This window comes from Momordica charantia (genome assembly GCF_013281855.1).
Source record: "Momordica charantia cultivar OHB3-1 chromosome 10 unlocalized genomic scaffold, Mcharantia_2.0 BLBB01000010.1, whole genome shotgun sequence".
In the NCBI taxonomy this organism is placed as follows: domain Eukaryota; kingdom Viridiplantae; phylum Streptophyta; class Magnoliopsida; order Cucurbitales; family Cucurbitaceae; genus Momordica; species Momordica charantia.
Window position 1 is genome coordinate 2656242 of NW_028275158.1, and position 14630 is coordinate 2670871.

The following is a 14630-nucleotide window of genomic DNA, read 5'->3' on the forward strand; positions in this document are numbered from 1 at the left end:
TCCCCAAATGTTTGTGGAGTTTATTTGGGTTTTAAAATTGGAAAAGAGGAAACATTACGAGAAGAAACTCTAAGAACCTCTTATTTATGAGGTCATAATATAATTTTATTAGGTCATAATTCTTCCCGTTTGAAACCCTAGCCTCCTTCCCCTTTTCTCTCTCCCTCTTCCTTTCGATCTGCACCCCTCCCCATCTCCTTCTTCTCCGGCGAGCAGCAAGCGCCGGCGACAACTCTAGCGGCGCAAGCAGATCCACGCGGCACTACTCTACTAACCCAAAATCTGCGACGGCGAGCGGCGGCAGCTTTACCCTTCGTTCGAAGTTTTGACCGGTAGATTTGCTAGGGTTACTGAGAGGGCATATCTCCGCTCTCATCGTCTTGATCGAGTTCGATTTCTCCCTCTTCAGTTCCATTTGTTCTTCCTCACCTGCATCTGCCCGTCTCCGCTCTCAGCCCTAGTTGTTGCTGCACCGCTCTTCCTCTTCGATTCCAGGAGTTTCCTTCGACGGGAGAGAATTAATCCACAAAGAAGTAAGCTGCTTGTGGTTTCTTGATTCATTCGATAGAGGATCGCGAGAAGAGAAATACCGATCAAAAGAATTTTGCAGAAGAGAGTTGCTGAGGTATAGTTTGGCTAAAACCCAAAATTTATTTGCAATTTCAAGTTCCTTTTTTGGGCATTTGGCCGACTTTTAACCATAGCATTAGAATTTGGAGGCTAGCAATAGTATTCGTACTCGTATTACTAACTGTCCGACGGATGATGCTTAATGAAAACCTGGTACAAGAATAAACATTTTCATTTTCTTACTGAAAACAATGAGATGTTCCATGTGGTTTGGCAACTGAATTAGTCATTGAAGAGCATGATGGCATTTACCTTTATTGGTCTGAAAACTGATTGTACATTTATATGTCTTGTTTGGTTTTTATGTATTTGCAGTCTCGAGAAAACTCCCCCCTACATATGGGAAATATATCTTTTGATTTGATGTTGTTGTTTCATTTGATTCATTCTTTTGCATGGTAAAGATAAAGATGACTCTAATCCATACCCACTTTGTAACAAACCTGCTCAGGTGACTAAATGGATCTCCAGACAGAAAATAGAATAGCTGCAATTCTTATGAGAGAGGCAGCGGAACTGCGTCGTCAAGCTGAGAAAGATGGCGTGGAGGCCTATCTACGGCATTCTAAAGTCAGGGGTCGTCCAAATTCTCGCTTCCTAACTGCAACTGTTCTTGGTGTACAACAAGGTTCTTTCTTCAACTGATGTCCCAATGTTTTCATTTATTTATTACATGATCTCCATGTTTTATGATATGAAGCCTCTAGGAAATTTATTGGTTTTATTCCATGATCAAAATAAAACTATGACTGGTCTTTTTTGTACCTTGTTTTTCTTGGAGTAAGATCAGGTTTGAGGAGTGATTTCAAATTGAATAGTTGGCTTCAAGCTGATATTATGTATATTTTTTAATTACAGCTAATAAAGCCGTGGAAGTGAATGAAATGTGGAGAGTTCGGCAAAAGGAAATAGAACTGGATGATAGGCTTAGAGGCAAGTCAAGAGAGGGGCACAGTGCCTCTAGGAGCCGGGGGAGCTTCAAGCCATCCAGAGATTTCGATCGTGACATTCCCAGTAGTTCAAGCCCACCTAGTAAAAGAGTTTCTGAAGATTGCCACTTAATGGAAGATGAAGGTTTAAAAGATGAAGAACTTGAGGTCTTTTTACACTCAAGGTATCTCTCTCTCTCTCTCTCTCTCTGTTTGTCTGTTTGTTTATCTTCTAATGCAAATCCAAGTCTATTCGTACCTTGGTTAGATGCTTTAATTAATGTGCCAACATAAACATAGTTCAATGGTTAAAACATATTTATTTTCATTTTTCACTAAGAGATCGTTGGTTCAAATCTCCATCGTGTTTGTGATATGATATTCTAAGATGCTTTGATTAATTTGACTGGGATAACATATCAGTGACTGTAGAAATCTTTTAGTGGTTTGACATCAGTTTTCGCATTCTCTGGCAGGGCTAAGCGTGGCAGAGGGGCAGTTGGATCACGGATGGACGAAACTGGTCCATACCTTGCCCCTTGCAACGAGACAGATTTGAGTTGGCCAACAAGCTCGAATGTTACAGATAGACATGTTGTTTATGAACCAGAGAAGCCTAGTTCACTGAAAGCATACAGCTCTTCTGAAGAGGAGTTTGACAGTGATCGACGGAAAAGGTCAAAAAAAAGTTCACACAGGCAACATATCAGGGACCACAAGTCTAAACATAAATCTGAGAAAAGGAGGAAAGAATCAAAGAAAAGCAAACGCCACAAATAAGAGACTCCACGATCATTGTAGGAAGCTTTATTCCGCTCCTTCAGGTACCGCGTACCGCAGCTATTGTATCTTAATTATAGATTATTGAGAGTAGTGAGATTAGGAAACTCTTGCTGGGTTGGATTTCTCTTATGCATTTGTTGGTTACAGGGCTCTATGATGAAGATGGTCGGAATTTTGCATAAGTTGAGCAATTTTTACATTGAAGAAGTTGCATCTCACTTTTAAACTAAATTAAAGTTGCATCCCGAGTGTTCTGTATATTCTAACTAGGAAAAGCTCTTAGATGCTCTCTCTCTCTCTCTCTCTGAATTTCTCTTTGTAAGGAAAAAAAAGTAGCTTTTTTACATTATGAATTATGACTGTTGCAGCAGCAATGGATATGTGGAAGTGTTCCTTGTGAACTTGGGGTAGATGGAATGAAAGATATTATTCTGTTTCTCTTTTGAACATGTTGGGATAATTGTACAAACACTAAATGAATTGAGATGTGAAATGTCAAGTGGTTTTCTAAAGAAATATTTTGGCCAATTTCTGTGATTATATGATTATATATGTTTGAGGATTTCTTCATATCAGGTATTTGGGTGAATTTCTGTGAGATTTGAAAGCCATGCGTTTTTTTTTTCGTTTCTGAGTTCAACGATACAAGCTTTGAACTTCTATCCTTTATCCTTTTAGTTGAGATAATATGTCCAAATGTGGGGATAGGGATCGAATCTCCAACCTAAAAAAAAAGAGTACGACCCCTTAAGAGGAGTTGAGTAATGTTCATGGCAATTTAGTTACATAAATTGAATAAGTTTATTTTCATCATATTATTTATTATTATTGTTTGTTAAAGTTAGCAGTAAATCCGAAGCTTAATAAATGTTGTTTCAAACCACTTTTAAACATGCAAATTAGAAAATTGCATTTTTAAACTATTTGTTCATAACTTTTTCAACATATCTTCTAAAAAAGGCCCTATCCAACTCGTGATTTCAACGTTGATTTAATTTTTATAACTCTACATCAAATTTTATGGAAGTCTAATAATGTTAAAACTTTATTTTTAACTCGTTTTTTAATTTATATATTAAAGTAGGGAGATATGTCCTTGTCTATTTTTAAAATTTAAATTAAAAGATTTAAACAACTCCAATTCAATCAAACTATCGCATAAATTGAAATTAGTTGTGTAGATTATCTAATCTAATTAGGTTATCTTAATTTTTTAATTTAAAATTCAAACAGTCAATGGAATTTTCATTGGGTGACTACTTTCATATAGCGTTTTTAAAGATTTACAATAATTTAAAGATTTTTTTTTAAAGAGTAGATTATTTGAACTTAATATAATGAATCTAAAATTGTAAAACAATCCACATGAATATTGCTCAATAATAATTAAATGATAACAAAAATAGAATAGTCCTTTGAAAAAAAAACAAAAAAACAGTTATCTATACGTGACTATTCAAAATCTAATACATGTAAATCTATATTTTAATATATATATATTTTAATTAAGTTACTCCATCTAGATACATTATCAACTTTTTTTTTACAAACTATTTTACATGATTCACTTCGATATATCATCGAAAACTTCATTTTATTTCATTCAATTTTGAACTCAACAAATTCGAGTGGTAGATAGCGATTTACTTAAACCAGGACCTCTAACTAACATCTTATCATTTTTAAATCTGCTCATTTAACATAGATTAGAAAGAATAAATTATATCATGGGATAAACCTTTTACAAAAACAAAACTAAATACTAACAAAAAGCTACTTTAATAAAATAAAATAAAAACAAACAAACAAACTTTTCAACTTAAAGGAAAAATGAAAACATATACAACCCACCTCACCAAAGTATTGATAATTTTAAAAAATATGATGGTCAATTATCAATACTTAGACTCTTCAAAATTTAATACATGTGAATCTATAATTTAATAGGTTTAAAAATCGAACTACTCAATTTAGATAAATTATAAACTATTTCTATGTATCTTTTTATTTACTAACTATTTAACGCGATTCTATTAAATTGATAAATCTATGGGCACTCCCATTATAATTTTGAATCAAAAACTTGATTTCATTTTATTCCGTTCAAATTTGAACTCAATAAATATTATTTTAAACCAAATCAAAATAGTCTTAACTAGAATATGAAACATAAAAAAGGTTATTTTCTAGAGTAATTTCACTTATTTATTTATTTAAACACTTTAAAATAAAATAATTTTGCTGAGATTAGTATTAGTATATATATTTTATATTTTATTTATTTGAGCACTCCTGTTTTCGGGGCGTGAGCTGCGACAAAACCGCAAGGTATAAAAAAGCCATTAATGAATTTGACATAAAACTGTGGCTCTTCTCTCTCCCTCTCTTTCTCGCGCGCTCTGTTTCTTCAAGAACCAAAAGATCAATCAATTCGGCAAAGATTTGAATCGTCCTGTAAAATCTGAATGTAAGTCCAGGATCGTAGCAATTTTCTTCGGAGTTCCTCCGCCTCAGGTAGTAAGTACTCTACCAGATTCCTCGTGATTCTGTAGTTATTTCGATTTGATGGTTCACTGTTCCTTTGCTTTCTTTGATTTAATCGTCACGAGTCGCCATTCTTCTGCTTCCGAACTGTTCAGTTTTTTTGTTTGGAGTCTTTATTGTAACTGGAAGGGAACGTGATTCTGGTTGAAATAGTGAACAGTTGATACATTGTAGCGATTGCGCTACATTTGCTCAGACTATAGTGTGATTAGATTTCTCGGCTACGACTTAACTTGGTGATTTCAGTGCTCGCTATACTTTTTTGGTTTTGTTTGAGGCATAATTAACCCCAAAAATTTATAGTTCATTTTATTTTATTCGTAAATTGGTTTACATCACATCTAATTTGTGTGGTAGTTGAAATATATCGCTCGAGCTTCATTATGTATAGAGAAAAGAGGAATAGACGAATGTTGTGGTTGTCATAAGTTTTCAAGTTTTACTGAGAATCTAAAGAGGTACTGATTTACTTGTGACTTATGAGTCAACGAGTACATGTGCACCCCCACAATCTTTTAATTAATGTTTTATTTTTGTTGCTAAAACGTACGAGTGAGACTTTTTTTATCAATAAGTGATGGACTCAATAGAAATTCGAGTTATTTTAATACTGGAAACTATTTCATACAGAGTTCTATCTCAGTCCATGGGCGGCTTCGAAGTTTCCATGCTATTAAACGTGATGTCAATAAGGAAAAGTTCAGTTCTTTGCTATGCTGCTCGTGGCGTTAGTCGATACATAAATTCAGTTCGTTATAGGTCACTACCATCACTTATACTATACACAGGTCTTCTGACAATGGTACCTTCTCTTTACGATTATACATCTCCATGCTATAAACAGCTTATAACGGGGAACTTTTTTTGTTTAATTCTGGAAAATATCTAATTCAAGATTAAAATCTTACTTACTTGTTTTCTGAAAATTTCAGGCTACAGTCCTTTCCCTAGGATATCTCTACCACGTAGCAGGTTCGTTTTTGTTACTAATCGATAAGGCATGATTCAAATTTCTTTACTTCTTAGATATCCAGTAGCTGAGTTTATTAAGTTGGTCTGATGCCTAAGGTATATTGATGGTGTCATGGTTTAATCCCATTTTGGTTCTTAAATTTTTAAAACATCTATTGTTGTCTATGTATTCTCAAAAGATAACCATTTTGATTCTTAATTTTATTTTTCTGGATGACATAACTTTGAATATTTATATGAACCTACTAATAATATGAACATGTGTATTGCAGTCACATGGGTTAACTGAGGTGGGTGTTGGATGGGGCAGATCTTGAGGTCAAAACAACGGAAATGATCAAAATGATTATTTTTTAAATGAAGCCAAAAAAGAAAAAAAACCAAACCCTTTTTCTCAGACTTTTTGTTTTGAACTTCTAATTTCAAATCGCCATCAAGGTTATTTAGTATTTTCTTTCTTAATCTGGATATATTAATTTTTCTCCTTTTTTTATTCACATGGCAGTTTGGCAGGCAAGTAACATAGAGGACGTGAATACATTTGAAGGTATTCGTCTGATTTTTTTGAAGTTAGTGAAGTTTGTACAATGACTTTCGCTAGTTAGAATAATAATATTGCAGTGTGCAGTGTTGAGAATTTTCGCATTAGTATGGTCTCTTAATGCAAAAATTCTCTAGTAGGTGGCAATTCCACAGCGACAAAGTAGCATCTTTTTATGCAATAGGGCGCCATCTATGTCGACTGAATAAAAATGACAAATTGGATTTTGACCTTGTCTGAAACTAAAAATATCTGTTTTAAGGATAGGATTAGTGATATTAAACTCTGTAATACGTCTGGAATTTCTCAGACTGATCAGTAAGTTATTGGTGACTTTTTAAAGTTCTATATGTTCATGGAGGATGAATTCAAATATATATATATATATATATATATTTCTGAATTGTTTATTTGGTGTTGTTATTGGTTGGATCATTTCTAGAGAAAGCAACATCGAGGTTGAATAAGTTAGACAGCTGAATTTTCTTCACTGATTTAGACACTTGGACTCTGTCCCTTGAGAATAACCATAAAGATTTATTAGCATGAATGTACTGTTTGTTTTTCGATCATTCTCATTTCTAAAAATTATTTATTTAGCAGGAAGAACTATAAGTACAGAAGGGGAGAACCTCATTGAGTGGAAAAAAAATTATGAATGAAGTTTTTTAAAGGAAAGATATAAAAATATTTGTGGCTCTGCAAGCGTATACAAACTGCAAACACATACAAAAACACCCGTCTTCCTTGACAAGGAATCGATCAGATATTTAATATTGCATGTGCATAATGACAGGTCATGGCTTTTGTACTCCGGAAGTTGAAATAACAATGCCCTTACTAAGGGAAGTATATGATGATATCATGAACAAAGTGTTATATGTTGGCCCTGATACTTGTTCACTAGTGTCTGGATTTCTCGATGAAGAGGATTATGAAGCTTGGGGTGTGGATCCATTTGGCTTTGATGCTAACGACTCGGACTGCAGGGATCTCGTCCAACAAGGCATTGTGCGTGTTGCTGATATTAAGTTTCCGCTGCCCTATAGAGACAGTTCTTTTTCTCATGTTGTAGTTTCAGATACTTTGGAATATTTGTCTTCACGATACCTTAACAGCACACTTGCTGAGTTGACGAGGGTATCTAGTGAAGGTGTTATCATATATGCTGGTAAATCCCTTATTTCATCATTAGAGTTCTGTTTTGCTGAGATTCAAAACGATTGAACTCAGAGTTAACTCTATCACAGTTTCTGACGTTCTTAATCTCAATTAGTGTGTTGCGGTATTATTAGCTGGATCTTCAATGTTATGCTGCTACCTCCCTCACTTTTATCATTTTATGCAGGCTATCCAGGTTTTCCAGTTTCAGAATTTACCCGATACAGCCGCCAGGTAAGACTTGTGGAACTTCAAGTTTATTCCCCTTAAATTTTTAGGCATTTTAATTTGATTCACGCAAATTAAAGTGCCGAATGAACATGTACCATGACCGTTAGACAATTTGATGTCATTCTATGTCGCACTCACATAAAATTTTTTAAAACGGTAGAGCCAAGAAACCACAAACAAATTCTATAATGTATGCTAGTTGGGAGGCAAGCGGGGGGGACTTTAAGGTTGTATTGGATTATGCAATTTCAGCATGGTTCGTGTCATACCAATATGTAGAATGTGAGGTGTTCTTGATACTCGATATTCGATCCTTGAGGCTCGAGTTAAGGAACTGGTCATTGAAATGGAAATCACTAGTTTCACACGCATTGTAAGTTTGCCTATTAATGCACCTATTAATGCAATGACCATATGTCTCCTATTTGTTGGTGAATTATGCAGGCCAAATTCCGAAGTCCTTCTTGGTGGAGAAGGTATTTGGTTCAAAGGAAGTTGGAGGAGAATGTTGCTGCAAAAAAGAGGTTGAAAAAGATTTTAAAGGATATCTCATATAAACCAGCCTGCCAAATCCTTCTTCTCAAGTCAAGTCAGGATCAAACCGTTGAAAAAATTTGAACTTTTTTTGGTTAATTTATCAGAGTCACTCGTTCATTTTAGTTTAGTAAATTGATAAAAAGTTCATTTTAGGTTTAGTCTTCTAGAAAATTCAGCCCTTCTGTTTGATAAATTTATCAGTTGAAAATGCTGGCGTGAGTTTGCTTCATGGTTTTTGGGTCCTCTGTTCTGTTAAATTTTTTCCCCTTGTAAATATGAATGCTTACAAAATGGGATCCGTATTTCAATTCTTTCTAGTGGAAATAGGGATGTGAGTAAGATATTAAAACCACTTCTAACTAGTTCTTTTTATCTTCTTTCTTCCTTTTTCCAGAAATCATTTTGTTTTTTACTATTTCAAAAAATGTCCTAAATTCCATTGTTGAAGTTATTTTTAGGTTCGAATATGAGTTTAATTCCTCCATCTCCACATATTATATTAAAAAAAAAAAATCTCACTATATAATTATAGGCCTTGCCTCCGCCCTTTTTGATCCAACGAAATTTAACAACCAATGGAATAGGTGACAATGATGAAGACAAAGAAGTCATTTCCACCCTCGCCTCAACTGGATAACAATCTTGAATAATTATTTTTATTTAAGTCTAAAACTAGTTGTTGACCTGTGTTTCAGTATGCTACTAGATATTTTTGTATCTACAGAGCCATAGCTTTACACATAAATTCTTTTGTAGTTTGTCAGTGTTTAGATTTCTTTTTTTACAACAATAATGTCCAGATTCTTTTTAGAAATAATATAATGGGTAGATTTCAACTACTATATATATTATTAATGGTCCATCGTAGATAACAATAATATGTGTTGGAGGTAGATTTCAGCATACAAGTATACACATTTCGGCTCATCCATTTGATCGAGTCGAACGCTGTTGAGATCTGCTCCTATAAATAGAACTATTCCGTTCATTTTGAGGTACGCGAACATTTTGATTCTCTCTAAATTTAAGTTCGGATTTTTGTTGACTTTGACATCGGAGTGCTAGCCTAACCGAACCGACGTTCATGGAGTTGATCAATTTCTTGATTCAACAAAATGAATACTTGCAAAATGATTATCTAGATAGATGTTGTAAAATTTTATTAACTATTTTGATGCTGGTAAAATTATATTTTCAGAGACGAGGAGATTTCAATCGGCAATGGATGAGTAAAATTTACTTGGAAAAGATAATCTCTTATCAAAAGACCAAAACAACCACAATTTTTACTTAGAAATAATAATAATAAAACATTATTTTAAAAGTATGTTTCTAAACTGTCATTAATTATGGGAAAAAAATGAAAAAGAAAAATCATCAAAGAAGAAAATATAAAAATGGCAGCGTTCTAAAGCTGGAATTCCGGATCCGGCCATGGCGGTGAGGGAGAGCCACCATCGTCATTACCAAGCGAAGCAAGTACCTCTTTTCCCCTTACTCTCTCTTATCTGCTTTGTTTCAATTTTTCTTGCTCTCTCGGTATTCCGCAAAACCTCCGTGCCTCCACAATCGCATCCGAGCTTCCAATTCAGCAATGCCGAGAGACCGAAAGCTGATAGTGGCAGTTCTTGCGATTACACGGATGGAAGTTGGTTCTACGATCCGAATTCGAGATCCTCCAGCTACGACCACACCTGCAAAGAGATATTCAAAGGCTGGAACTGCTTTGCGGCGAACAAATCCAACGCTCTCGAAATCGTCAAGTGGCATTGGAAGCCGAAGCACTGTGATCTCCCGCACTTCGATCCGGTTTCCTTCCTCGAGAAGTTTAGAAATACTAATATTGGTACTCGCTTGGTCTCCATTTTATCTGTGCTGCAACTTTTATTCGCATTGATTCGTGCTTATGTTTGCTTGTGTTTAACTGTTGAGTAACTAAAGCGATTGGCTCGTATGGAGCTCTAGTAGGCATAGAAAGAAGTTTGCACTTTCTTGGTTAAGCGCTTCTCTCGTCCCTGAGGGTAGCCTAGTTCAAATTGCCAAGTTCTCTTTTCGTTTTGTAGATAATTTCAGTCTGCAGTTAACATGAAATTGGCCGTTCATAGTTTCCGAGATGTGTCTGCCGAGAGGTTTTCACGTATGAAAATGTTGCGAATTGTAACATAATCTTGGACTTTCTTACCATTTCTATAAGTACTGATAGGTTATGATATACTCTCTTATACATATTTTTAATTCCATTTCAGCTTGAAAATTAGTATAAGATCTTATAAGCGACTATTAATATTAATTAGTGAGGAGATAATATTATGGAAATTCGAACACAGTACCTCTTACTCCTATTAGTTTTTTGTACCATTTTAAATAGCCACTGAACTCAAAAGGTTAAATTGATAGATATGTTGTATTTAATCTTTTATCCGAATTCCTGACATGTTGAATGCTTTTATCTTCGTTCAATCTATGCTTACTATCATGCTGGATATGGACTTTATGAATGTTCTGCAGTGCAGGGTTTGTTGGCGACTCCTTAAATAGGAACATGTTTGTTTCACTTTTTTGTTCTCTGAAAAGTGTGCCGGGTGAAGTGAAGAAGTGGCGTCCAGCTGGTGCTGATCGTGGATTTTCATTTTTGAAGTACAATCTTACTATTGCATATCATAGAACAAATATTGTGGCTCGATATGGTTGGTAAGTAATGTGTTATGGTGACCAATTTAATTCGTCGTTTACCATCAATTATTTTATTGTAACCATCAAAATCTTCTGTTTCTTCATCATCTTTCACTCGGTTAGAAATTTGGATATTGTTCGCCCCTAGGAATTGTTAGGTCCTTGCAGAATATGCATAATACCTAGCTTGTTTCTGTCGGGGTTACACGTAATGTTCTGTTTATCATTTTTCTTATCATTCTTGGACTAGGCATCTCATTTGTTCATGAGCGGAGAAGAAAAATTGGAGAGATGAAATGAGCCAAGAGTACAGTGAGCTCAGTGAAGGGATTGATTTGGTCTTTCGCTCATGAACAAAATGTTCTTATGAATAGGAGTTGTGAATTTGGAATTGACTGTCATCCTGTCAGGGCATCATCAAATCTTCTCCTTTGTCAGAGAAAGCGGATTTCGTAGGTTCCGTTTCAGGAAGTGAAGAAAAATCAGGAATGTCAGGTTGACTTTTTTCTTTGCTCTTTCACCCAAAAGTGATGAGAGAAGCTCTTAGTAGTTTGGTCTGAAGTGGGTTAATAACTTCCCCTCTATTTTTTGTACTTTTCATTCTTTCATGAAAAATTTGTTTATCAATAAAGACAATTATATTTCAGGAAGTTACAATCATTTGTTTGAAGAGCATCTTGCTTAACTTTATTCCAAAGATGTATTGTTTTAAAATCCAATTTAAACAATGTGTCTGTAAGCCATGTGCTACTCCCGTTGGGAAAAAGCTTTTAGACATTCTGCAATTTATTTTTCTTTCTGAAGTACATTCCATGTCGTATAAAGGTTATAGATTGATTAATTTGCTAGGTGCTCACATTTGCATCCTACTTTTCACTTTTTTCTTTTAGTAGCATTCTAGCAGTTAACAATTAACATTATTTGTTCCTGCTTCTGTTTGATTCAGGTGGTCAGCTAATGCTGACGGTGGTAAATTGGAATCTCTGGGATATAAAGAAGGATACAGAGTTGATGTTGACATTCCAGAAAATTCATGGATAGAGGCTCCAAATTTCCATAACATTTTAGTCTTTAACACAGGACACTGGTACTTATATTTGTTTTTACAATTCATTTCGGCCATCATACTACGTATGACTCCGGTGATTTATTTATCTTACATTTTTAAGTTTGACTTTGTGAACTTTGGCATGTGGAAGAAATATGATGGATATGTATGAGATCCGCATCGTGATAGCTCTAAATTCTGCCAATATCAAGAATTTTGTTATTGCTATTGTAATGTTTTATAATCTGGATGGTAGGGAATTTCAACCGTAGCAGGCAAGAGAAATAAGATATGACTAGATTAGAATGCTGTTGATATCCTATATTAGTCCAACTATACACTCACCTTTTGATTTTCTTAACAAAATATTTCCTTCGAGTTCATCGACAATCAAGTTTGCATGTATTTGATTTTGTAGATACATAATTTGGACTTCTTTGTTTGCTTCAAATAGGTGGTGGGCGCCTTCAAAATTTGACCCTGTAAAATCACCCATGCTTTTCTTCGAAAAGGATCAGCCTGTCATCCCTCCAGTACCTCCTGATGTTGGCTTTGAAATGGTTTTGAAACATATGGTACATAATTCTTCATTTCTTGGATTTCAATTCTTCGCCAACTATTCTAGACTGTGGTGAGCTAAATTGCTGAATTATTTTCAGAAAACTTTTCAACCTACAAACTTGGTACGGGATCCAGTCCTGTTCAAATAGGTGTAACTATTTTCAATTACAAACTATAAATCACCATGAGTTATTTTTAAGTTGTAATTGTGTAGTTTAAATAGTTGTCATAGTTGTTTACTCAAATTTATGACAACTCAATTTTCTGGATCACTGGATGGAGTGGCAATGAATTACACAGTCTGGCATGACTTAATATGAATTGTATTGCATCGGCGTTAAGTTATAACTACTAGCAATCAAAGGGGCAAGATACACCATTCAAGTGCCATCAATGTCTACCTTTGATCTTTGGTGGTCACCTACTTTTGGACATTGAATATTCTAAAAACTTCCCAATTGTAAGACTGGATCAGTTGAGATGTGTATAAGTTGACCGTATGTGTAGAACCTTGAGTTCATCCTGAATTAAACAATCTTTACTGAATAGAAATCTATAATCCTTGACAAGCAAGGAAATGACTGACCTTGTACAAAATACGAGGAAAGAATTGTGCTCTCTCATTTTCATGAATGATCTGTTCTTCAACGTAGATATCATACGTGGAGAAAAGAAAGCCTGGTGCAATTAAATTCTTCCGCACGCAATCGCCTAGGCATTTTGAAGGAGGTGACTGGTACCAAGGTGGTTCTTGTCAGCGGCAGCAGCCTCTATCTTCACAGCAGGTGATGGATTCAACTCTCTATATTCTAATGAAATCTTTACTTGGCATACACTTTTTATTCTGTGCCTCTTCCATGACATCTTCTGAGTGAAGTGAACCATCTCAAGATTTAGTTTTCCTTTCCAGGCCGAGGATCTGTTCTCGCTGAGCAATAACGGAACCAATGTCGAGGTGCGTCTTGTGAACCAGCACCTCTTCAAGGTCCTCAATGGAACCAGTTTCCATATTTTGAACATTACTCCCATGAGCGAGTTGAGAGCAGATGCACATCCTGCTTCAGCTGGTGGAAAGAAGCACGACGACTGCATGCACTGGTGCTTGCCGGGACTCACTGATACATGGAACGACTTGTTCATACAGCATCTATATAACATTAGAAGTTAGTATAATTCATCCCTTAACTCCCTTCGCTTGCATTCTTTTGATCTGTTAAAAGTGCTTTTGGATCATATTTATTGGAACTTGATAGGATTGAAGAGAAGGATTCTTCCCTTTTGCAAATTAGTATTCTCAACTTGGTTATCAGGTTTGAAAATCTAGTTGATTGTTTGCAATGGGAAAATTATTGAATTGATATAAGTTTGTGTTTAAATTTGGATACTGAAAGTCTTTCATTTGATAGCCATGGAGTGTATAGCGAGGGTGGCCTAGTGTCACTGTGGTGAAATCCAGCGCAAAAAATTATACTCCAAGAATTGTCTCGTGAGTTGTGACACCTAGAGATTAGGGCTTGGAACGTTTGGAGACACCCTCCACACGATACCTCAAATATAGGCTACTCAAACTCAGACTACACAACACCATAACATCAACTAGTTCAACGAATTAAGACACGAAAGGTTATTTTATCGAGTATGATTGAGATTGTCCCACTCTATCCTGGAATTACATGACTAACAAGAAAGTTTGGGCCCGTTTATTAATGTTCTCATTTTTTTTAATAAAGAAAAACATAATTGGATTTGGTAGCTATTTCTTGTTCTTTTATTTTTTACAAAAAAAAAATGGTTGGAAATGGGAACAAGAAATTTGGGTCCATTTTGGTAATGTTTCGGTAAAAAAAATAGAATTGCATCCTCTCAAGATCTATAGATCCAAGGATGATAAAATAAGATCTTTATTTATGTTGAAACAAATTAGAAACGGGAATGAGAAACCATAAACTTGTTTTTATTGTTTCTAAAGTTTCAATACAATTTTGACAATATTTATAAAAAAAAAGAAATAAAAGATATA

General features: G+C 34.9%; 3 protein-coding genes across 5 annotated transcripts; all 3 read left to right on the forward strand.

Moving 5' to 3' along the window:
- Positions 1 to 111: 111 nt before the first annotated feature.
- LOC111017756 (G patch domain protein) lies at positions 112 to 2870 on the forward strand. 2 transcript variants are annotated; one of them, XM_022293622.2, is made up of 5 exons: positions 112 to 625; positions 1082 to 1258; positions 1489 to 1744; positions 2036 to 2383; positions 2490 to 2870. In XM_022293622.2, the coding sequence occupies exons 2-4, from the start codon at positions 1090 to 1092 to the stop codon at positions 2337 to 2339; spliced, it is 729 nt and encodes a 242-aa protein (XP_022149314.1). In that variant the 5' UTR covers positions 112 to 625; positions 1082 to 1089; the 3' UTR covers positions 2340 to 2383; positions 2490 to 2870. The 2 variants fall into 2 exon arrangements, with proteins under 2 accessions (XP_022149314.1, XP_087973067.1); XM_088116941.1 differs by having other exon boundaries at positions 2036 to 2870.
- Positions 2871 to 4677: 1807 nt separating this feature from the next.
- On the forward strand, positions 4678 to 9534 carry LOC111017728 (putative pectin methylesterase CGR3). 2 transcript variants are annotated; one of them, XM_022293573.2, is made up of 7 exons: positions 4678 to 4859; positions 5517 to 5688; positions 5819 to 5858; positions 6364 to 6405; positions 7196 to 7570; positions 7748 to 7794; positions 8236 to 9534. In XM_022293573.2, the coding sequence occupies exons 2-7, from the start codon at positions 5533 to 5535 to the stop codon at positions 8407 to 8409; spliced, it is 834 nt and encodes a 277-aa protein (XP_022149265.1). In that variant the 5' UTR covers positions 4678 to 4859; positions 5517 to 5532; the 3' UTR covers positions 8410 to 9534. The 2 variants fall into 2 exon arrangements, with proteins under 2 accessions (XP_022149265.1, XP_022149264.1); XM_022293572.2 differs by having other exon boundaries at positions 4680 to 4856.
- A 140-nt stretch (positions 9535 to 9674) lies between these two features.
- On the forward strand, positions 9675 to 13994 carry TBL13 (TRICHOME BIREFRINGENCE-LIKE 13). Its single transcript, XM_022293645.2, has 6 exons — positions 9675 to 10174; positions 10842 to 11019; positions 11948 to 12088; positions 12504 to 12624; positions 13264 to 13395; positions 13521 to 13994. Exons 1-6 carry the CDS (start codon positions 9763 to 9765, stop codon positions 13776 to 13778), a joined length of 1242 nt encoding a protein of 413 aa, XP_022149337.1. The 5' UTR covers positions 9675 to 9762; the 3' UTR covers positions 13779 to 13994.
- Positions 13995 to 14630: the final 636 nt, after the last annotated feature.